At 33.5% G+C, this 25,823-nt stretch overlaps 1 protein-coding gene across 1 annotated transcript; it reads right to left on the bottom strand.

The window, feature by feature from the left end:
* Positions 1-1,467: 1,467 nt before the first annotated feature.
* Positions 1,468-25,432, bottom strand: LOC138308823 (uncharacterized; the record flags this gene model as incomplete). The annotated part of the gene is made up of 17 exons (XM_069250202.1): positions 1,468-5,814; positions 6,094-6,145; positions 6,906-7,034; positions 7,926-8,049; positions 8,671-8,838; positions 11,515-11,620; positions 11,991-12,031; positions 13,836-13,981; positions 15,145-15,222; positions 16,651-16,744; positions 17,542-17,626; positions 18,187-18,223; positions 18,987-19,084; positions 19,905-20,130; positions 20,627-20,713; positions 21,739-21,973; positions 25,335-25,432. Coding segments are annotated over 17 exons (2,649 nt in total), but the record flags the coding sequence as incomplete, so codon positions are not given.
* Between the last annotated feature and the right edge of the window lie 391 nt (positions 25,433-25,823).

Below are 25,823 nucleotides of genomic sequence, written 5' to 3'. Positions count from 1 at the left end.
TCATAGCACTTTTAGAATGTGTTATTTTAGATTTGATTTCATGAATAGAAATACCTATAGTATATCTATATCTATAGTATATACTACAGCGATGGTAGTATTTTTGTGCCTTTCTCGCTAGAACTTTGCACTTTATAACAATTACACTAGTTTTCTTCGAACATTTCTAATATATTGTAATGAGAAATAAAATGTGTTTCTTAAAGATTCCCCATCGCTGACAAAAGGTATTTTTTCGCTATCAAAAAACAGGAGAAGACGATTTAGTATTTTTCTTCAGTTACAAAAGTTACTTACTTTACACCATTACCACCATTAAAAAGTTTTAGCTTCTAATTTTACTTCAAGTGAAATATATGAAAATAATTAATTGTATCCCAAAAAATCCGTGGAACTATATCTTATATGGAATGAAGTAGTGATTGCGCATATCATTTTTTTGTATTGATTAGACATATATATACACGATTAAACACCAATTATTGTTCAAAAGATGAATATCTTTTAAGCGCTGTCGGCGGTGGAGCATCTTTAAGATATATGGCAAAAAGCTATGGCAACCTTAGTTCTTATTGTACAAGTCGCTAGATCTGCTTGCATTTTGATTGTAGCATCCATAAAATATAGACTTAATTGTGTTTACATATTATGGTACATGGTTTTCTGTGAAAAATATCTCATTGATTTGCCCCTCTCGTGAAGTCATACAGGTGTAAAACATGACAAAAACAAGTCATCCACGTTTTAGATTAATACGTAAAGGCATTTAGATCGTCATTGATACATTAAACGTTTAGAATAGCATTGTTTCCAGCGTGAAGGTGCCCTATGACGACCGTTGATTTACTTTAACAGTAGTCAATTGTAGCTACGTATAGCTTGTTTTTAGATTATTAGTTGAAGTGCGATTCCCTCTACACTAATAGCAGGTGATGACAGAAAAGCCATATGGTTTAAGTAATAAAGAATTTGAAAATCATATATGCTCAATGCTTGTGTAAAGATATGTGTACACTACTTAATTTGAATTTTATTGACACCGAAATCTTCTTCGGTCACCAAATACATACATACAAAATATTTACGCATATCTTTTAGTGTATAAATCCCATTCCATTTTTAATCGCTGTGTGTGATAAAAAGGTATGATAGGGAAAATTGTTCAGCGAACAGAAAGGTGAAGAAAGCTACTATGTTTTGTATAATGTATATACTCCTTAATAAATTCAAGAGGCATAATATGCGTCATGGCTTACATAGATACATAACAAATAAGCAGTTCTCAACATTTTGAAAATTTCAACATTTAGCTATTACACATCTTGTTCAAAATATATTTTGTATGCTAAATTATGAACGCACGCCAGCTCAGTAAAAACATGACAATTCTCCTCTTCAACTGATAGTCCTATACAGATGTTTACATAACAGTTGAAAGAATGAAAAAAAGCAAATAAACCAATATCATTTAACGAAATGATAATTTTATTCGTCTAAATGAACCATCATCTCAATACAATGTGTAATGTTCATCACAACACCGAAGTATTAAATTGAACATAATTCTATTTCATATCAAACCAAACCAATAATATTGATTCAGAATTTACGGTTTACACACATTGTGTAACAATAAATATATATATATTTTTTAATATATATTTTTTTGTTTGATAAACAGTCATGTATGGATCTGCCCAGTTTGGTGACTTTGGTGAAAAACCACCAACCTACGACCGGTACCTGACTAATATCCCAAAACGATGAAACACAGCGTGCTAGTTACACCACACCACATTTTTATGCACGTATTATGGTCAAATAATCAATAAAATAAGTTAGACAAGACATATTTTGGCAGTTAACAGCATATATTGTCAAATTTTTAGTCCTCTCTATTAACAAGTCAAACATAAGACGAACATTTTCAAATGATATAAAAATAAAATGACTAATAGAATACACAGGAAGACAATTGAAACATATATGCATTGTCATAAAATAAAATGCAATGCACTCCGTCTATGAGCGGACGCCTAAGGCGGAATCTAGCGAGGTTTTCCATATGTTTTGTGAATCGATATTGAAAAAAACACATGATTGCTATTTCGGTATTCACAATTTCTAACAAAATATCGTATACTTTTACTTGGAGCTTATTTAGTCTTGATTTTAACTGCTTTAAATAGACAAAATGTTGAGAGGAGGCGAACGGGTTGATTTAGTTGAAGCCAGAGTATTCAATGAAAAACAACTGACCTACTGTCAGTACCTAGTTTTCCTTGGTTGACAAAATATTCTCCTAAATGCATTCACCATTTCATTTGATTTAGTTTTCTTTAAAGGGACAATTCGCTCAGGCTTATTCTTTTACATAACCAAGAAGCAAAATATGGCATAAATTTATTGTTCTACATTTCTTATGAAACATATAAAATATTGACAAATTCCACGTCATTTTTTAGTATTTCAATTGTAATTACGAATCGTTGATCAATACGATTAAGCAGGCACAATAAGGTAAACACGCTACTGTCAGAGCGATTTGAGCAGTTTTAAACAAAATTTGCATTACTCTACAAGCAAGGGACAGGGTTCGGCATACAAGATATTCGACCACAATGTGTAATGGCGGACAGCGAGCGAGTTTGAACATTTCACACGCATTTTACCACCATGGGCTTTTCTGGCATATCACAGTAAAACCGATTGATCTAATCTCCATTAGAACTGGGTTTTTCCGATATATGTACAAATTTTAATGTTCTCTGAGACTGAAATGTCCCTTTAAGATAAACACAAAAATCTGGTGAGTCATGCATGTTCATTAAAGATATATGTGCTATAATTTTCATACTAACGAATCAAGAAGATCTTTTAATATTTTATTCACCATCAAAAATAATATTTTGAGAATCACAATACTTACAATACGTATGTTTTAAGTTTACTGGTATACATAAGATCTTAAGATGATTGTTTACATCTATAGCGCAGTAAAATGAATGAGACCATGAAGCCAAGTTTTGGTCTGCAATTTCATTTAACATTTTTGCAGTGTTATTGGTAATCGTAAAGTGATATCTGAAGGCATGTTTCAATCTAAACATTCAAAAGGCATAAAAATCAAGAATTTTACACAGCATTAAATATATAGTGTAACTAATGATTATAATATAATGATTACCGTACATGTGTTTTTGTCAATTTGAAGATTTTTAAAGCTTAATTCATCAAACTGGCTGGTTTACAATAAATTACTGAAGAAAAAATAACATGTCAAAATTTTCGCCCAGTTACGGAAAATATAACTTTTAAGATAAGACATTTTATTGATTTAAGCGTTTGTTGTAATATTAAATGTCTATGCTTTACGGCATATGAATTTTGTTACCATCGATATATTATACAAAATTGAGTTCCTAATAAATAGAAATAGGTATAATTATTCTTAGATAAATACAAACTATGTATAGCTGAGTGCTTTCCTAATATTTAATTTCAAATTAATAGTAATAACTGAACACTATAAATCATCCGTAGAGTATGTAGCAGAAAGGGGTCCGCAATTTATCACAGTAATCTTTATTTCAGACAGTAACCTTTCTGAAAGTATATATATATATACCACTTTACCTGCGACTAGAGCATATATACACGTAATTTAGGTCAGAAAAATAACATATCTCATGAATATCGTATATACATGTACAAGACAAAAATAAGTAATAAAACTGTCCTGGATTACAAGGTCAATGTGTTGTACATCTCAAGTGATGTATACTTGACATAAACCCGCAAATGAAATATTGATGTTCGTCCAGAAACGTAAACAAAAAAAACGCCTAAAGAGTATTGTGGGTTTTATTCGTATTCGACAATTTTCATCAAATGTGATTCTTTTTGTGGAAGGTTGCAGTAATACATAACCATCATTTGCGGTTTATCATGCAGTATATATAAATATATATCGTTACATTTACAGTTAGGTTTTTGATATATATTTTAGAATAAAACGTGCAAACATTGAATTTCGACGATTGAATCTTATGTAGAGTGTTTTCTTGAGTAATATCCTTACGTTATTGAACACGGTCTAATGCATTCAATTAATCTAACAGAATATACATATTCACCAAATTCATCTGTTTGAAACTGTTATCTGAATGTAAATTGACATTTGAAATACCAGGCATAACTAAATTTGATTTGTATTAAGTCGGCTACTTTCTGTTAATGTTCACGCCGACACTTCGGTTGATGGTATAGCGCATTTATATCCATTGATATTTGTGCATATTCATGATAAACGTAAAGCTTACTTAGTATCATAGTACGAACTAGTGAATAAAAATGCATAAAAAAAGCAAAATAATAATGGTAAATATTATAAAATCATTTGATGATATCTACACAGAGTATAATATAATATCCACAGAATATAATATATAATGGCGTTTTCATAAACTTTAACATTGTTAATGAAAATTTTATTCTACGTCAAATGGCCATTCAAATTATTCCAAACTAAATAAGTTTCAAATATAACACATAGTACAGCAGTTCTTTTCTGTGAATGAACGAAAGATAATTAATGATTAATAGTCTACTAACGATAGTTGCATGTGTTCAAATAGTGAAGTGTGATGTAAAAATTAAATTGTTTAAAAATAAACATACTATGTAGTATCTTAAACTTATGCAACATACAATGCGTAATAGTGTTGAGTAGACAATGTAAAAGAAACATACACAATGAAAAATGTATCAAAATTAATTATTGCAAGGATAAGGTAGTAATGTTGCTGGTGATGAAAGTCCTCAGAATTCAAAACACGATCTTTGAAAATTGAAAAAAATGTCGAAATCTATGAAGACACATGTTAACAAATCTATTTCAATCTATATATTCTGAAGTGTCACATATTTGAAAAAATATAACTAAAGCAGTTTAACGGAGAGTGCAATTCTAAACAATCATTGCAAGAGCTATAAAATGTGAGACAAGTTCCCGGAGCTCGAAGGAATTCATCGGGTCTTTTGAAGTATCGCGAGGGGTTGTTGAAGAAGATGTAGTTGTTGTTGTCGGTGGCGTGGTGGTTGACTTCTTAGTGGTTGGATTTGTTGTTGTCTTGGGAGTTGTAGGTGTAGTAGAAGTAGTTGTAGGTGTTGTCGGTCTTGTAGTTGTTGGTGCTGTTATTGATTTGGGTGTAGTTGTTGTTGTGGTTGTTGTTGTTGCGGTTGTTGGTGTTGTGGATGTTGGTGTTGTTGTTGTTGTTGTTGGTGTTGTTGTAGTTGTTGGAGTTGTTGTGGTAGTTGTTGGAGTTGTTGTGGTTGTTGTTGGAGTTGTTGTGGTTGTTGTTGGAGTTGTTGTTGTTGTTGTAGTTGTTGGTGTTGTTGTTGGAGTTGTTGTGGTTGTTGTTGGAGTTGTTGTGGTTGTTGTTGGTGTTGTTGTGGTTGTTGTTGGAGTTGTTGTGGTAGTTGTTGGAGTTGTTGTGGTTATTGTTGGAGTTGTTGTGGTAGTTGTTGGAGTTGTTGTGGTAGTTGTTGGAGTTGTTGTGGTTGTTGTTGGAGTTGTTGTGGTAGTTGTTGGTGTTGTTGTAGTGGTAGTTGGTGTTGTGGTTGTTGTTGTTGGTGTTGTTGTAGTGGTAGTTGTGGTAGTGGTAGTTGGAGTAGTAGTTGGAGTTGTGGGTTTAGTTGTGGTCGCCTCTAAACATGTTGTACAACAGGTCGCCATCCGTACAGTTGTGTTGTATGTTGAACATTGATTGAACACGCAATTAAAAGTAGGGTCATCTCCAAGAGGACAGACGTCTGTAAAAAGGAAACCAACATCAATGAGCTAAAATCAAATATTGATCAATCTTAAACGTTAATGTAAAATTATAAAAAGTAAACCTATGGGCATATTTGAAACTCAAATTTTATCACATTCACGGGTTAAAACAGGCTAGCAAAACCTCAGCTTGTAAAACAAAAAATATCGAGCATTCATTAGATTATATATTCACATTTTCATTTCATTCCACCACAACAAAACTAGTTATCTTTACCTATTCGGTGATTAATTTACAGTCAAATCTTGCAACTCACCTGATCTGGATGACGACTTCTGTGAACTTACACAACGCCCCTTTTCGCACCACTGAAATATTTATAGTATTGGTTATTCTAAAACATCAATCTGTCTTTTAAACACCACTATATACCTGAGCTTCTGATCGATCTAAGAGTGAATTATAAGGTGACGTCAAGTATTTGTTTTGCAGTATATATTATAGAATATTGGTTAATAAAATAAACATCCTTATTCACCTAACGATTAGATGTCTTTTTAGAGTTAGTAGTAGGCCGATTTAGAGTTTACCATGACAATACGATTGTAGTTAAGATATTTTGTTTACAAACTCATGTATAAACGATTCCAGTTAAGATATTGTGTTTACAAACTCATGTATAAAAATTGTCACATAATCTCGTATTATCATTGTAATTTTGGTGAAGTCATGATTTTGCTTTGATTAAACAAATAATAATTTGTTTCGTTTCTTTATTTAGTTTAACGTCTTATGAACAGTCAGGGTCATATAAGGACGTGCCAGGTTTGATGATTGAGGAAACCCGGAGTACCCGAAAAAAAACCACTGACCAGCGATCAGTACCTGGCAACTGCTCCATATGGGATTCGAACTCATTACCCAGAGATGGAAGGGCTTGTATTAATATGCCATGACATCTTAACCGTTCGATCACCGCGGCCCTGATTTATTTATCAAACCATTAAAGTACAAAGAATAAAAGAAATGTGATCTAGACAACATTAATATCCCGTTGCATTACTGAATCTGCCAATCGTCATGTAAGTAAAGACTAAAATCAAATTGTACGTCATGCAATGCGCATACCTTCATATAGCCACACGGCGTACCATCATAGGCCTGTCGCCGATTAACGCAAACAGAAGAGTCTTTTTGTCGACACTCTAGTTGATGACAGATTGTAGCCCATTTCAAAGGATAGTTAATGTAATTCTCCTGAATGCATAAAAAGAGGGTTCCATTTTAAAAATGTTACAAAATTAGTTCATGAATATAATTTTCATAAATTACAAATAAAAAGTAGCAATTAGTTTCATCTAGCTCTACCGAACTTATGAGAAATGCATATTTTGATGTGGTATTCATAATGAAAGTAGGAAATTATTTCAAACATAGAAATATGCTATATACATGAGGACTTTTATGATTATTTTCAATTTCTTTTTGGTGTCTGAGGTCATAGAGAAAAAACGGAAGGACATTCTTCGTCGTGTCTATGAAAAAGAAAGTCCGTTCTTTTTTGTCTATGACTTCAGAAACTACCAAAAATTGAGAATAATCCTTATAATGTAATTTGAATAACACAGTAAAGTTTTAATTAGGCATGAGTATAGGTGTTTTTATTAAGTTTTACAAAACAAATATGTGGCGCATTGACACTCAGCCAATAGTTTAGTTTGACCAATGACTGTGCCGCTTTTAGGATTTTCCGCGAAAATATTCTTTTTGTATGACACTATAATACTCGATGTGGCATTCTTTCGGTCTATTGAAAAATAGCATCCAACTTCTAACCTATATAAATAAGTGTAACATACGAAATTGAATTATATGACAATATGTTACTGATGAAAAAAAGTTTTAATATAAAAAGTGACTTTTAAGTGTGGATGTTACTGACTCGTGTTGTTCTTATACCAGCATCTTATTTTCATATTTTATTTTTCTATTTGTATAAATAAAGTTCTATTCTCCTAGAAATTCCCCGTTCCCTTAGAAATTCTGCCTTTGTATCGGCCAATCACAAGTGCCGGTGCAAATGCCGAATTTCAAAATTATTTGATAGAACGATATTGTCAATGCTATATAAAATAATAAATTTTGTACCCGACATATAACCCAGTCTTGTTCTGGAGGCGTATGGCATTGTTGGTCCACTGGGTAAATGTTCCCTGGTTTTTCATCCAGCGTAACCATGCTCAAAATGTCAGGGACGTTTGATAGGCAGTCACTGAAATGCATTTATTAATATTTAAATTCATCCTCAATATTGACTGTCGTTATATCCAGCCCTAGCCTAGGTCACAACGAAACTGAAGGTATTTCAGGAGAGAAAAACTGACCAACCAGATACGTCGAAGATTACGGAGAGCAACACCATATCATATACTATTACTACCATTCGATTCGTTTGATATATAGCCAAGAACCAAATGACGTGTTCCATCTATTGTCTCACACACAGCTTTCTGTTATGTTGCCTCACACAAAGCTTTCAGTTTTGCTATGACACAGTCCAAGGGTGGTAGTTACCCCTAGAACATCGATGATGATTTAAAGTCAGCTCGTGACCAATAACCCTAGTATGAAAATTGAAATTTTGAAGAAAAAAAATCATACGTATGAAAACGACACGTTTACACAGTCATGTAACGGTTAAACACAAAAATAAAGAAACTGTAAATCACTTACAGTACCTGATTTGATTCAATTGATTGAAGAAATGTATATTCATGATGACTATGAGAATGATTCGTTTTATTCAATCTTTTTTGCCGGTCGATTGCTTTTTTTGTACGAAAAGGCTGATATTAATAATATTTTCCAATTCTAAAATGAATGTCGATCTCACCTTCCTAAATTTCTGAGGTATGTGCCTATCTGTGCCCTTGAACAAGACGAAAATTCGTAGGGATTTGACGCCAGGGTTTCGTTTACGTCCGGAAGACGTGGGGCCATCAGGTAGTGTAGAGAACTTGAACAACTTCCGGAGTTACTTGTATCATGGTTAGCGCCCAGGCTGAAATAATAAATGATATACGGAAATGATCGCTATGATGATATTTCAGAGAACTCTCGAGACAATGTTGTGACGTAAAATAGTCCGCTAATTAAAAGTGTTGGGCTAATTTATGCATGTATCTTTATTGTATACTCTTTTAGAAAGATAGGGGAAACTTTGATTCCTTAAAATTCTGACCTATCCAATTTTTAATTTTAATGTAAAAAATGAATAATCGAATGTTGCGTTCGTGGTCCCAATGTAATACGAACGCGCATATAGAAGTAATGGTATTTAGTTTTTTTCGCAGTGAGAGAACGAATATGCTTTATGCTTAATTCATCTCATTTACTATTAAAATTCTGTGGTAAACTCCATAGCAGTTTGTTATCGTTTATATTACATACCAAAGCGCGCCTCCGATTGGTTAACTCCTACATCTCTTGCTTCTAATTGGCTTGCAATTTCGGACGACTTTTCAAAGCTCATGTTTAGGATAGCATTGCATTTAGTGTAAAACGTGTGGTTGCATATTAAAAAGTATTAAACAACAGAATATTGGCTCTCTATGTCGGCACTATATTTTAGGACGGAGAGATATTGTGATACAATGTATTGTGATAACTTTCTATGAATGTAAACAAAAAACAGGGTTACAGTTATGGTATAAACAAGCTCTCTAATGCGTGGCAGTTATTTATCAAGTTTATCTAAACTCTCGTCAGTTAATTTTCATATTTTACTAGAAACTCGCTAACGCCTTTTTCTTTTCAAAATTTGAAAATTAAACTTTCTCAAGTTTATAAACATTTTCACTTACAATGTATTGAAAACCTCAAAAAAACGTACTTTCGGAAACCATGAATGATTGCACATAATCAAAACAGAACAGTGGTTAAACTCTATGAGGACGTGATAAATAATCAAAACAGGTAGACGACAAAAGTCTACATAACTGGATTAATATAAATAAGAGAGATTAAAGTTAGAGATATGGAGGTGTGAATACATTGAAAGTTCCGTCCATTAACGATTTTTGATAGATACATATATAATATGGAAAAACATTTTCCTGTTATGAAGTCGGTTGTAATGTTCCTGTTATGAAGTCGGTTGTAATGTATATAAAGAGATATGTTTACAAACGAGAAGGCTTCTCATGCAACGAATGAGTTTTTGTACGAAATACATAATGATTATTCGAATTTAATGTAAGCACCGTCTGCTTGAGTTAGAGACATGCGACATAGAAAAGTGATAAATGAGTTTTTTTCGTCAACTGACATGAGTACCTTGACTACAAACACCACCAATTTCCATCATTTAAATGTAGATTTCTTCCACTATATATATGCCAGTTAATGGTGTCAATGTAACATACATGCATCTGATTTATACAAATGTACATAGATTGTCAGGTAAAAATTCAATATAAAGCCTGCAGCGAAGTATTGCTGAATACAATAACTTTATCTGCATATTCCATTAAAGCTTTACTTTCTTCCTACGTGACATGTTTTAAAAAAGCGTAAATTCATTTAAATTACTCGAAATATCTTGGCCAAGCATGATTTTATCAAGAAAGCAGAAAATGGTACTAGTATTCCACTTAAATAATGCGAATAATCGTTGATATATAGAACATCACATACTGCAAAGTAACCTGTTTTTGCGATTACATGTATTTGATTTCGTAAATTGACAGTTTAAGGATCTTGTATTTGAAATATTTTTGCGGCGTTTCATTTTCGCTAATTTCAAATACCGCGAAATGAAGTCGATTGCGAATATAAGTGAGTTTAAATGGTATTCATCAATGCTTCAATTTAGCAAAACAAATGGTAAAGCAGCAACATATAAACAGCAAACATAATATATCTCCCTTCAAATAAAGTAGAGAAAACTAGGCAAATATGTTGGTTTCAAATATTTAATCTGAAATGAAATAATAATGATTTATTTTCATAATACCTCTTGTTGACTAATTCATACCGCTATATAACAACCTACGAGATTATCAAAAACGTTATCATGACGTAACAATAAAAATATTAAAGTTACGTATTTGGAAAAATGCAATCTCTAGAAAACTTAATGGAATTTACATTACAACGTATATCGGGCTATAAAAATATTTTGTGAGCAAATTTTTTGAAAGTTCGCGTAGATCCAGACAGTTTGTAAGCAGAGTTGTTTTCATACCACTATGAAATTAAAACGAAAGCTATATTAATTCTTAAATAAAAAACTAAAGATGATTTCTTATACATAATGTTTTAACATTTGGACCTATCATTTGATTTGAATGTAGTATTCCGATGAGATAGGTTTTAATATTTCAACGTTATACGTGATGTACTAAGTAACAGCAGATCGATTGATGGAATCCCGAAACAGCTGCTTCAACTTGACTGGAAATGTTGTCAAGATCAGAGAATAAACAAAATACATGTTTGTCTTTTTTCATTTCAATACAATATTTCCCTAACTTTCTGATATTTCAGTGTTCTGACGTGTGTATTCTTGCGCGACAACATGCATCTACGATGGTAACGATTTCTTGGCTGGTAAGGTTATATAGCAAAGAAAAAACGGTAACGTAAAATAACATATAATTTTTTGTTAAAGTAATTGAAAATTTCATTTTTATTTTATTTTAGGTTAACCGCTGAAATACATGTTGACCAGAATTACCTGTGACCTAGTTCATGTGCTGATATGTGGATCGATAGGGCGTTATACGGTTCCTGGTTAACGGAGGCGGAGAAGGACAGGCAAACACGGCTGAGGTACGCTATCCCTGTATATAGGTAAAAAGGTCAAGGTTCATGTTAACTTGCAAAATAAGTAATATAAAACTTATATTTGATTTTGATATATTATAGTTACGTCATTGTAAATAGAATAATAATGGATGAGAAGTATAGGTTGCAGATCTTGAAAAGAAATGATCTTATTTATAGTACATAATTATACCTATAATTATACACAAAATGGGTCACATACGTGACATTTGAGTCAGATTTAGGATGAACAAGCATTCAAGCTGACATAGTAAAAGCATGTCTAAATTATCACCATTGTCATACACGAGCATTGCCTGGATTTTATCTTAATTAGAATGTTACGTGATCGTCTATAAAAAGTGGCTTACATGTTCCATTACTTACCAATTGTGGCTGTGTCCTTTTCAGATAGGGCAAGGTCAAATCTGAATAATAGGATAAAACACAGGTTGTACATTTTATCTTTGGTTATGTATTCTGTTTTGCCTATTCAGATTCATTTGAACAACATCTGATATGTTTTTTTGTGATATCCGATGTTTTTTTTTCTTCTTGACGTGGAAGTCAACCAACACTTATAATGTTCTGTTCTTATTCAACAATCACTCAACAAACAAGGGATTTTCTTCTTTTTTTTTTTTTGTGTGTGTGCAATTTCTGAGAGCATTAAATGCAATGAACACTTACATCACATTGGTAATTCATTTGAACAGGGCTAAATAACCCCATTACATTTCTCTATATATCCGGCAATTGGTTGTTTCATAGAATTATGATGTTTTCCGATCAAATATTTTTTCAAACGTTTATAATCAATTTTTATTGGTTTTCATACTACTACACGGATTCACACAGTTTGAAAAACAAAATTTCTTTTATACCCATATGAAGTTAAAAATAGCAACATTAATTCTTAAATAGATACCCCGTTATATGCCCAAATGACAGTTTAAATCTAACTTTGATCAAGGTAATGGTAATGACAAAAAACAATTTAAATACTCGTACGTTGGTGCATATTCAATGTGTGTTTTTCGATCCCAACTTCACGTATTTAATTTATTCTCTTTTTTATAACTTCCCCGGGCTCATTTTTTACCTTGAGTTCAGCGCCCGCCGTGTGAGGAAGGCTCAGGATTTTGTCTCTTGGTCGAAATACACCAAAGTCTATAGCTTAGCGTTCAGATTAAGGGGAGTAGAAGGACTGTTTTTCCCATTGTCAGTATAATGTGACCGGATGGGGTGTGAAGCTGCTATTTAGTGTCTTTGTTGGCTTGCTTCAATTAAACAGAACTAAAACTGGCAAGAGTCCTATTATAAGAGCGCAGCGAAGGGCCCGAAGTGCGTAGCACTTCTACGGTAACACGTACATGAACATATAAGAAAATAACCAATCTTCAAAAATCCAATCCTACACACTGACAGCTTCAGTTTACGGCCGCCATTTTCTGTACTTATGGGGAGGGGAATCATGGGTAATCACCATGGATATGATGCTTTTAAGTAAGCTCATTATATAATCGAGCGATTCAAACGCTCTTATGATCTGACAAACGTAGTTTTCATCTGGCAGAAGATCAGTGCTATCGACTTTTATTTGCAAGCGTTCAAGTGATTTACACCGCCTACCAATATAATCTGCTGACCAAAAATGGACTATCCGTTACGGAAATAAAATTTCTTCGTTCTCTAATGGAGGTTTCCTTCTCTTCTCAAATGAGGATTTTTGGAGAAGGATAAAGTGTGAATATACGAACAAAAAATAAACAGAAAATTCGGCTCCGTTATTCCATAAATTGCACGTTTTAACATTGTACTGTATAATCAATGGGCTACTGAAACATCTGGCTGCGCCATTAAGGCCTTGACTTCAGTCATATTAACATGGCTATGCCACAGTTTCCCAAAACACAGAGACAGTCATACGCGCAATTCTTTGCATGTAGGGAGGACGTCCTTACATGACCTTAACTGTTCATAGTGGATTAAGCCCAATAAAGTAATCAACGTTTGAAAACCTCTACATTGTAAGTGTGACAGGATTATTGCCTTGAAGCAACATCTACAAAATTTAGTAGATTTCGCTGGGAAAATGTTGACAACAAAAGAGCTAAATAATTATCATTATGAATTTGCATATTATTGGAGTATAAATATAGCCTATAGATAGAGTTGTATGGAAGCAATAACACAACAATAACAGTACTTATCCGTTCAGCATATGATTACCCGGTAAATAAGGCTGCGTGGTCATGTTCCGGAAGTGACGACTTCTGTGAGTTTATCCATTTTGCGAAATCCTCCAAACTTTTGCCATCATACACTGCTGACGAACCGATTCTATTTTTCTCAGTCCAAGGGGAATCGGATACGTCCTGTGAATAAAAAATATAGTTTTTTTTAAACATGTGTTTTGTAAAATCATAGTCATGCTGTTTTAATTTGTTTATTAGATTAATGTATATATTTTTACACTTCATTATAATCATGTTTATGTAAGGAATGATCTTCATTTTGACTACATATACGACAGTATGAACGCTGTTGGCAAAGGACATATTCTCTGAAGGACTCTTTTTGAAATAAAATTTGATGTTCGCTGTCATCGAAGTTCATATAAGCATTGAACGTCTTCCAGTTGGCATACATATCGACATTTGTGTCTGTCCAGTTGGCAATCAAATTTAGCATGAATGCCAACTGAAAGACTTCCAATGCTTATATATGTACACTTGATTACAATTTTGTGATGAAATAAATAATTCAATATCGTAAAAGACGGAACAGCCATTGGAACAGCTATCTCCATAAACATGAAAATATATCTACATAAACAGACAATGAATAAGAAAACGTGAAACAAATATGGCACTTTTTTGGCATTTAATTCCGTATTTCAAAACGTCTCCATTAATATGTATTGGAAATAATGATAACAGGCATAATATATTACGCTTTGCCTTCCACTTTTTCAACGTTGACATCATAATAGTTTTTATTATACAATAAAATACTTAATTTACAATAAATTTATCTTAACGCCTACCAACAGCTAAGGCACACACTAAGGACAGTCACCGCTGTAGTGAATCGTATGTTCCGAGTGGAGAGTGTTTCTGATACAGGGTTTTATGATTACGCTTTGTTTCATTGTAATAGTACGTCTGACTATTTCCCCTTTATCATGCAAACTCAGTACATTCCGTCTAGTCACATTATGCTAAAGAATACCAACAGACAAATAAGCTATCGAATTCCTTTACACTGCGCTCAATCCAGAAATAGAACGGAGTAACAAATGAAATTGAAGGAATTTCAAGAGAAAAAACGACCAATCATAGGCCTACACAGAGGAACATTACGGAGAGCGAAGACCAACGCCAATGCCATACAATGTACCGTTATTCGATTCGTTTGATGAACATTAAATGACCAGACTATCTGTCTCATTTGTTGACCCATACAAAGCCTTCAGTTTCTCTATGACATACTCCAGTGGTGGATATAACGACAGTATGATTAAACTTCCATTACTTACCGTTGCTATGACGAACCCGGCCAAGGTCACTCTGAGGTCCCCTTGTGATGTCTGAGCCGACTGGAAGCGTACGTCTATCTACATAATTAATTTTAATAAAAACTTTAATAAATAAGCGTACGATTACCTAAAAGATTAAATAATTAAATGAAAAATAAAAAATAAATATCATATAATGATAACCATTCCAATAATCTGCTATTCCTGTGAAAAACTAAAATGAACGCCAACCTTTACATAGAGGGAACACAATGAAATGAAAACCCAATATCAACATTATATTATTCAATTTCGCTTCATATAGAAATAGAAATTCTTGGAGATGTTCTTATTTGTGCGATTAATGTTTATGATGACATCATGAGTGACAGTTTTGTCTTTCAAGTGGTTATTTGTACTTGCAAAATGTGTCGTATGATTTCGAGACTCAATAGTACATAAATCGACGTCTCAAATACCGCGATACTTGGTGAACCATATACAAATAACTATTTATTAACTTTAAATCTTATTTTTCTCTCTTCTTCGTCTTCTTAAAATATCGAGAGCTGTATAAATAAGGTGACTTATACAAGTAACAGCTATGAATTAATCACCGTTTGGTTCACTATTTTTTGTATGTTATGGAGATATAACACATAAAATTCTGAGTGATTAGGAAAAAAACTCAGATGTTTGTATTATATCTCTATAACATAAAATATATTCACACTTTAATCGTATAATTCATTATTCTATAGGTTATCTCTTCCTATTTCCAATTTTATTATGAGTCTCCTTTTCCCATGAAATCATTACGTCGTTTTTTCAGCCAATGAGAAGCGACGTTACAAACGTATAGATTGATGATGCAAATTAAAAAAAAAAACATTAAAATTTGCATATACTTGTATATTGGAAACAAACCAACTCTAATGAAAATTAAATTAGATGAGTTCTTCTGTGATATGCCAGAAAATCCCACAGTAGTGAAATGTATCTGAAATGTTCAGACTCGCTTGCTGTCCGCCATTACACATTTTGGTCGGACGTCTTGTATGCCGAACCATGGCTCTTGCTAGTGTAGTGAAGAAAGTTTCGTATAGAACTTACTGGAATCGCTCTTACAGTAGTGTGTTTAAGTCATTATGTGCATGTTCTTGTCCAGATATAATTTCGCCAACTCCTCAGTGGTTATGTATTGCATTTGTTTAACGTACGTGACTTTGGCTCGAGTATGAGTACAGCGTACATGTTATTCCTGCTTAATCGTATTGATCAACTATATGGAATTCCAACGGTATTTATCAAAATACTTAACAATGTCGTGGAATTTGTCCATATTTCTTGTTGTATGTTTCATGAGGAATAAAGAACAATACATTTATGCCATATTTTGCTTCGTGGTTATGTAACAGAATTAGCCTCATTGAATTGCCCCTTTAAGCCAATGCTTATAAAATATATCTACAAAATTGTTTTGACTACATGTATATACCATGTAAAGGTATCCAAGTAAAAACTTACCCCGTTAGTTACAAACAGATAATACTGCACCAGCGAGTTCACAGCGTTGTTGTAACGCTCGCTTTCTGTATTACCAGGAGCCACCTGATACCATCTGCAAGATCGACACGTTGTCAAATTATCATGCATTCATAACTCGAGCTCAAAGACCCTGCTTATTTAAAACGTTTCATCCCGACCGAAATGCACTTTACTGAACTCAAAAGTTTACAATAACCATACTTATACGAAAAAAATAAGAATATATGAAAGGAAATAATAGTGCGATAATTATATATAATACGCTCAATTTAAGATGATTTTATAAAAAAATGCTTACAAAAAATAAATGAGACATGAGAAAGTAAGTGAAAAAAAGAATATATCACTGGTTTTTCGCTATGAGAGACTACTGTATATTTGAACTACTTTCTTTAATGTTTCGACAAAATTTTACCTTTTCTATAGTATTAGTTCACTGTTTGTGGTCAAGGATACAAAGCTGGACATTCCATTCATTTCCCTTACCATGTTTATGATTTTAACGAAAAACATGCGACTTTCGTGAAATGTAACCCACAATAAAAGTAATACAGTGGACCCTCGATAATAGAAACACTTGCATCCCCAATGACATTAAACAATCGTCAGAATTTCGAATTTTCTGGACCGCCGGATTCAATTTGTTTGGTCTATAATCAATACCGTTCTCTGATATATCCGGAGTGTGCATTTCCTGACTATCGGCGTCCGGTTTATCGCTGGTCCATCGTATTTGTCATATGTACACTCGCATACGACCATTGAGATGAGAGCAAATTGGTAGAATAGATTTCTACTGAAAGTGAAGTTAAAAATTAAATGTACTTCAAATTTTGGCAATAGGAAGAATAAAAGAAAAAGAAAACTCACTTAAGGAAGTTGGCGTAGTCTAACACGACAAGGTACTCTACGTATTTTGTCGGAATCTGACGTCGTTCTCTTGGGTGCCAGTCGCCTGAAACAACATTTGAGCAAAACGATCTTAAGAAACAACGCAAACACTCAAAACTTTGATAGTAGCAGTACGTGCGATGATTTCTGAAAAATTCAGCATTCAAGAAAATTGATCCGCAAGAGTGCTCTTCTTTGGTTCTCTTTTGGTTTTCTTTGCGTGGAAATAGATTATTTGCGTATTTATTCATTAAGGCACTAAATGCGCATCGTACCCACTGTATACCACTCTGTTGAAGCAGTCCCACACACAAGTACACAAATCACTTTAAGAAATATACAGTGCCAACCTATGTTTTCACAAGGGTTTGATAGACATCATGATAGAGATTATTTAAATAATGGACGTGACCCCTTTTGACACGTTATATGATTGGCCTGGCCCCTTGTAACACATTATATGATTGGTTAAAATAATAAATTTCAAAACACCATTTTGGATTGGTACATACATTGTATATTTCATACCATTGCAACGAAGGTTGAAAAAGAAATAGCTGTCAAGGCCATCTCACACTCTAGCGTCGTATAAATACCTACAAAGGACTGATGATATATACTTACCCCAGGTTGACTGTCTTTTCTTTCTGCGAGCTGGAATCTATAAAAAGAATATTAGGTTAATTTTGACAACGTTAATAACTAAAAACGCTATTGCAGGTAAAACACTATATTTTTTATTTGGAATATTTGTTTATTTATGTATAACAATTGAATGTTCAAGGTACAAATTATTGCAGACAAACTTTACTTTGCGTACACATAATTTAAAGTATGTAAAAGGGGAAATCTTCATGGCTTGGTTGTTCAAAAGGTGATTAGCTTATTTATTCACTTGATAAGTTTGTCAAAATATGATGTCATTTTGATTAGAAAATTATCATTAAACTGTGATTAGCTTAAAGATGCTCCACCGCCGACAGAGCAAAAATGGTATTAATCATTTAAACAATAATTGGTGTTAAATCGTGTGTATATATGTCTAACTAACACAATAAATAATACAAAATAATTTATTTTGCCTTTGGTGCATGCGCACTCGTTACTTAATTCCATATAGAATATAGTGCCACGGAATTTTTTCTGGATGCAATTAATTATTTTTTGTAACTTTAACTTAAAGGGAAATTAGAAGCTCAAACTTTTCAATGGTGGTAATGGTGTAAAGTAAGTAACTTTTGAAACTGAAGAAAAATACTAAATCGTCTGCTCGTGTTTATGATAGTGAAAAAATGTCATTTTTCAGCGGTGGAGCATCTTTAATAATTTTTTGAACAGCTCGGCCAAGATAGCTTAAGATTGTTTACCTGTTAAAATCATATGGCCTATACTTAAAATAGTTTCAGTATAAAATCGAAACTTACAGATTGGAGCTCTACCATTGGAATGTTGTATGGGCTATCTCCCAAGCGTAAGACCGGGAAAGGTTCAAGAGGACTGACGGTGGAATTGAGAAGATCATCTGATAAAAAATGAATGGGAGATAATGCACAAGATATATTTGAAATTAAACACTGAATTTGTTTTTTTTACATTGAGATATATCCAATAGAAATATTCGCATGGAAGAAAATTTACGCTTTGGATTGAAGGGGAAAGGTTACGAGAACATGGATGTATAACTCATGCGATTTTACTTTTATGGTCCAGTGCAATCATTTTAGTCGTGCTCTTTAACATTGTTTACTATCAGAAAATATATAACAGTCAAAAAGTAAAAGCAAGAGAATTATGCATGGTTTGAAACTTGAATATATGTAATTTTGTAGCTAACGTTAGTGTAAAAATTAAGTTGTTGTATTTGAAATATTAAGTACATCTCTGTTAATTTTCTGATCTATTTTAATTATTATTATTATTTCGTCTAAATCAATACGGAGCAATATTTAACACATCTGATATTTACATCTTTAAGAAAAATTCAAAGTTTGTATGAATTCTAAATTCTTTGCAAGACAATGGTCAATATAGACAAAATTTCACAGTTGCATAATTTATGCATATTTAGAATATGGTTACCATAACAACTTCAGCTACAACGATAATATGCCATACCATTTGTATTAGGGATGTACTTGATATTTGAAATTTAACGATTTAATCATAAAAAAGAACAAGCTTGAAATTTTGTCATTTGTACAATATACAGTGCATCGTTCGTTATACGATATCGAAGAAGAATTTTGGAATTCTATGATACTTTTAACTCCGAAAAGAAGAATTGTTGAAAAATATTGTGAGAGAAAACAAACTACATCGAAAACGAAATCAATCAACTCCACCTTGTATTACGATAATGTCGTTAAAGAAGGAACCAAGTTGGATATCTTGGGTCATCAAGGTCACTTTGTGGTCAGCCACCAACTGGTCCGTGTCCGGAGGTGGTGGTGTGGTGGTAGGTGGAACGGTCTCTGCTGTTTGGATGGGCACACTGGACCTTTTCCGTCGGCTTGACGTTGACAAAGGCTCAATAGCGTACCAGTCTGATCCATGTTGGTAGCTAGCGTGCTACAAAAACAAAGGTTTAAATGATATTACAATCTTGAATGTAATGAGCTTTTTCATTTGGTTCAAAATGTTCATCACCTCAAGATTAAAAAATTACATCGCTTTCTATTAGCTGGTGTGAAGGCGTAATATAATTCTGTTTTGTCACAAATAGACTCGGTGTGTTATTTTTAAAAGTTTTTTTTAATGTTACGGTTGCCCAGATATAATAAATGAGGGTAGGTAATTGCAGTTTGAGAAGGATGTTGCGTCACATTACAAAAAATAATTGGCATTCTTTCAAAGGTAACAATATCTCTTTTTGATGGCAATTGAAGCGAAGAAACATGCATGTCAGAGTATGTTTAATCAGCAAAATAAAACAAAAAATAAAATTGAATAAAAAAAAATAATTCTGTTATTAGTCATATGATGCAATTGTACAAGAATGGATTAATTTTCGACTGACATCGTTTCGTTATATCTAAAAAGAGTATTGCAAGTTAAATCAACTCACTAGTTCAAATTTACTGATATCGTCATATGGAAATCGAACCAGGGCCGAGGCTCCCATCCTCAAACCCTGGTACAGCGCAAAGTTCCTCTGCAATGAAAATAGAGAAACAAAAAATACTTATAATAATGTTATTTGTCATATCATAAAATCATATTTACATTTACCGACAAAGGGAAAGAGATAAAGAGGTATAATGTTGCTTTTTGAACAAATACTGGTTCCATTGTTTGTTTGTCATTAAGCTCATTGTACATTTGAATCTTGATGTTGAGGACAAAAAACTTTTAAGGAAATGAGGCCACACGTAAACAAAACGCTTGGAGCAAAATCTGTCCAAATGATTAATGTGTCTGGCATTCTATCAGTCTGACCCTCTACTCTGTTGTTAGAAGTGGTCGACTTGCAATACCCAGATGGTTAAGGTCACCAAAGTCTTTATCCGTGCACACTTGGTTGTGATTTCATTGTTAAGGTTCTCGATGTCGACAAGAACATCAGAAACATGGCCTTGTCACGTCATTAATTATAAATGACCATACGTAATGCTGTCAAAAGCCCGTGAAGTTGGAAGATTTTTGTAAACATCCTACCATCAGCCAGATTTTGGACAGGATGGAAAGTAAAAAAAAAGGGAAAGAAAGAAAAAAAGAAAGAAAGAAAGAAAGAAAGAAAGAAAGAAAGAAAGAAAGAAAGAAAGAAAGAAAGAAAGAAAGAAAGAAAGAAAGAAAGAAAGAAAGAAAGAAAGAAAGAAAGAAAGAAAGAAAGAAAGAAAGAAAAAAGAAAGAAAGAAAGAAAGAAAGAAAGAAAGAAAGAAAGAAAGAAAGAAAGAAAGAAAGAAAGCATATACATACGTTTAGTATCTGACAACTGGTCCACGTGGTTTCGAACCCAGAACTCAGACGGAGATCTTTTAAAATAGTTTTATGTACAATATCGGGGAACTCAAACCACTCGGTCACAGTGACAGCAGGTGGTAAAGGAACATTGATAATCGTTGTTTACTGAGGAGTTCAGAATGTATAAATAAATTAAATCATTCATCTAATTATTTTTAGAACTAAGGTATGTTTGTTTATTTGATAATGACATATATATATACAGCATTAGACCACCTGTATGTCTGGTTTGGTGTCATAAATTGGCCGGAGTTTATCTACTCTCATAATTGGAGGCACGTTAGCCATCGTGTTCTTTTCTAGGTCCATGATGACGTCATTATTGTTGACCCGGAACTGGAAGGAAAGAGTACTTGGGAAGATGTCTGATGATCGCTTCTGTTTCCCATGTTTGCTACTGTCTTCATTTTTCATGGGAAATACCAGTTTAATCTTTACAATTTCTGTGGAAAAATGTATGACAAATTTTAGAAATAATAATAAGATGTAAAGAAATTATCTTTGAATAAATGATACAGGAAACATTGTAAATATAAGATAACAATATCAACTCGAATGTCGATAAAAGTAAGATTATGAGATATATATATATAAATTCATATAGCAAAAAACAATGTATCTTGCGAAGGTGCATATATACATAAAATAAGAAAACACACTAGACTTCGTAGCAGGAAAGAAGTCTCGTGTTTTTTCTTTTTTACTTATATATTCATAGATTTTAATTCATAATATTTTTGTACTGAAAAACTTGAATATTTTTCTCGCCATTTTCAAGAAATTCACATTATAGCTGTAAAATTGTGATTTTATATATTTACAGCTGAGTAAACATTCTTGTGCTCAATAGTTACAGCCAAAACTTTGTTTGTTTATGTCATTGTTTTGCTGAAGAACAAAATATTAAGATTGTTTCTAATTTTATTCAGAGTTACAAAATGGGCTGATTATTAGTGAAATGTAAGGGAAATTAAGATAATTCATATGATGAGTATAATGTACGAGGGGTGTGGAATAACAGGCAAATTACATCACAGATGGAACAATAGAGGTTATGGACATAGTATTTGTTGTGGTCGGTAGTTTTGGGTTCTGTAGCCACTAGCCAGCGACCTGACAGTCTGTAGATAATAGTAGTGATTGGGGGTGGTCAGTGTGAAGCCAGGCTTTCAGATGGGGGAGATTTGGTTTGTTTATTTTTTTACGTCCTATTAACAGCCAGGTTCATGTAAGGACGTGCCAGATTTGTTGGTAGAGGAAAGCCGGAGTACCAGGAGGAAAACCACCGATCAGCGGTCAGTACCTGGCAACTGCCCCACATGGGATTCGAACCCGCATCCCAGAGGTGGAGGGCTTGTGGTAATATGTCGGGACATCTTGACCACTCGGCCACCGCGGCCCCTGAGATGGGGGAGAGCGAATACGATAACGCACCGATGTGGAAAGGGTGTAGTGGATGTAAGAATTTAGATAGATTATTAATATAAGTGTATTTTAGGGGGCACGTGCCTTTTTAATACATATAAAAAGGGGCGGGCGGAGTTGGTGTTAGGTTGTTAGATATATACTGGGAATTTAGGGAGTTGAGGGAGAGACTCCAGGACGCGAAGTACTATTAAATCAAACTGTTAACTAAATACCATGTGTATGTGTTGTGTCGCATCAGACTCAGTAAAAAAACTAAATCTATTATATCATTTGCTAGGGCTACGCGTACTCTTGGTGCTAACCAACGGGTGCCCTTATTCCTACCATATTAGAGGTATAGCACGACGAGACATTTTTTGATTAAGTGTCATGAACGTGTGACTCTTAACAAAACTATAAAGTACGTCCTATTAGAAATCAGATTGATTATACGGTTACAGCTTATAACCACCGACACACGATATTACGCACATATGGTATACATCTCAAAATAAACTATGACATGTCGACAGGAGATCTAGGCCCCTAGGGGTACAGGTGTTGTAATATGACACACGACCTAGTTTTCAGTTAGGTATTAAAGGTTCATATGGCGATTTTATCTCGTCCACGGGTAACACTAGAGTCTGAAATATTTGTTCAATTATAGGAGCTTCCTTAAAGGAACATGAACCTAAATACACATTGAAAGTTTGAGTAAAATACATATTTATGGCCTGGAAGATGTGCTTAGTAAGGTAAAACATTGAACTTTCATGACCTCCAACATTGCACTGCACAAATTTAGAAAACGTGGGTGAAGTTCCGATAGAAACGCGCCCGACTGGGAAAGAAGGTAATTTTAGATGGAACGCTGTGAGGCCAAAAAAATTTTTGTTTAGGGTTACATTGACAAAAAAAAGGTCGGTCGGTCGGGAGGATTTGTTTTTTTAGTGTTTTTCACTCTAAAATGATGGCCGAACCGAACAAAATTCCGACTTTTTAATATTTTTTCGTAGAAAAGTGGGAAAAAAATTAGTGTAGGGGGTAGAAAATCAGGGTCGGTCGGGTAACCCTAAACAGACATATTATTTTTTGCCGAATGCAAGAAACGGGAACAATTTCTTGCTTTATATGCTTGCGTGATGAACATATGTACATGTGCCATTAAGACGAGAACCTCCCTTAGTGATACCCAGTTGAATGAAACCTTTCGTTTGACTTTCGATTTATATCATTCCAACGCTAAAACAAATTGATAACAAATGCTTGCACTTCATACGCCAACGATCGTAAATTCGAATAATTTTTAAGAATATGGAAAACTGTTTCTTGCCGTGTCACTAAGTTTGTTGTTAATTATAGCCTCGTGTTCGACCAACTTTCGTTTTGCTTTCCAAAAAATGTATATGACGTTGGTTTTTTTTTTTTTTTTTTTTTTTTTTTTTAAATATTCGGGGTTGGTATTCCCCTTGTTTTACTGACGTTTTAGATAACCAGTCATTGTCATTGTCATGAAAGCATCAATGAACATCTGAAAGTCATATCTAAACATACGGAATATCTTATGTCGAGTTAATGTCCCTTTAACATCATGATTGTGATTTTAAAATTCTTGTGAATTTAAACTGAAAGGAATCTAAGATCTACATGTATTATATACCTGAAGTTGAGAAAGTATATGTCGCACTCAGATCATGTAATTTGGTATACGTTGTCCGATAGTAGATTTTGTTTGTTATTTGTGTAAGTTTAAGGCAATGTGTTACCTTAAACATTATATCCGGTTTGTGTTAATACTGTATATATGCTACATATATGTACATTACATTAAAATCATCTGTGTTGTAGTTAGGCTTTCGTCCCCGTTATAACGTTAGATACTTTGAAGATACATTTCCGGCAATAATTTATATTCTCGGAGAAATCCGGCAATCTTCGGAAATATATATTTACGAAGAATGCCGAAAATTTCTCCGAGATCTTACGATTGATTTTGAGGAGAAATCATTAGGAAAATTGGGTCAACTACAAAACCTTTATCATAATCTAATGCCTGTTCATACTTTATTTGGAAAAAAACCCCAGACAATTATCAGAATGCATGTAACAGTAGCTTAGGTCCTTACATCGCGCAGCGATTATAGAAAGGTTGTTTTTTTTGGAATAAAGATATAAAATGCGGAAGGCAGCAGAGAAATCCTTTTAGTAAATTAGCGGTTCGGGTAACTTAATTATTCAACTAATTGTTTATTATATTTCCTAAAACATGTAATGGTTACAGAAATACAGTTTGTACAAAACGTGTAGGAACGTTTGATGTAAACACGAAAATAATGTAGAAACTTCGAACGGTGTAACATTTTAACGACTTCACATGTTATTTTCCAATAAAAAGGACAAATGTACTATTACCTTCTTTATCAGTTCCTTTCTTCATAGATGGGAAACCAGCACATAACACTAATCCAACCACGAAACACACGATAAACTTCATCGTTATTTTTCACCTTTCACAATCCCCTCGAAATGAAAGAAACTAAAAGACCTAGTCTCACTCCTTCATTAAAACGTCATTTCCTTCTCTCCTGTCCCTCAAACCCCCACAAATTTCCTGGTAAAATTATAATCCTACATCAAACAATGAATATCATACGCTTTAAACAATTTTGAAATGACACATATACGTTTATTCAGACAAGGGTATTTAAACAAAGGACCATAGCTATGTTTGATATGAACATATCCCGGTGTTTTGTCCCCCGGGGACGGAATATCGGAAGATCAGTATGTGTGTGCTTGTTCCTAGATGACTATCCTGAAAGGACGAGGGAGATAAAGCGTCACCCCTCAGTGAGTAGGGCCGAGTATTACGGCCCGGGGGTAGCGATTTC

The sequence above is a fragment of the Argopecten irradians genome, chromosome 1 (assembly GCF_041381155.1).
Source record: "Argopecten irradians isolate NY chromosome 1, Ai_NY, whole genome shotgun sequence".
NCBI classification, from domain to species: Eukaryota; Metazoa; Mollusca; class Bivalvia; order Pectinida; family Pectinidae; genus Argopecten; species Argopecten irradians.
Note: the sequence above shows the minus strand (reverse complement) of the source record. Positions and strands in the feature narration are given on the sequence as shown.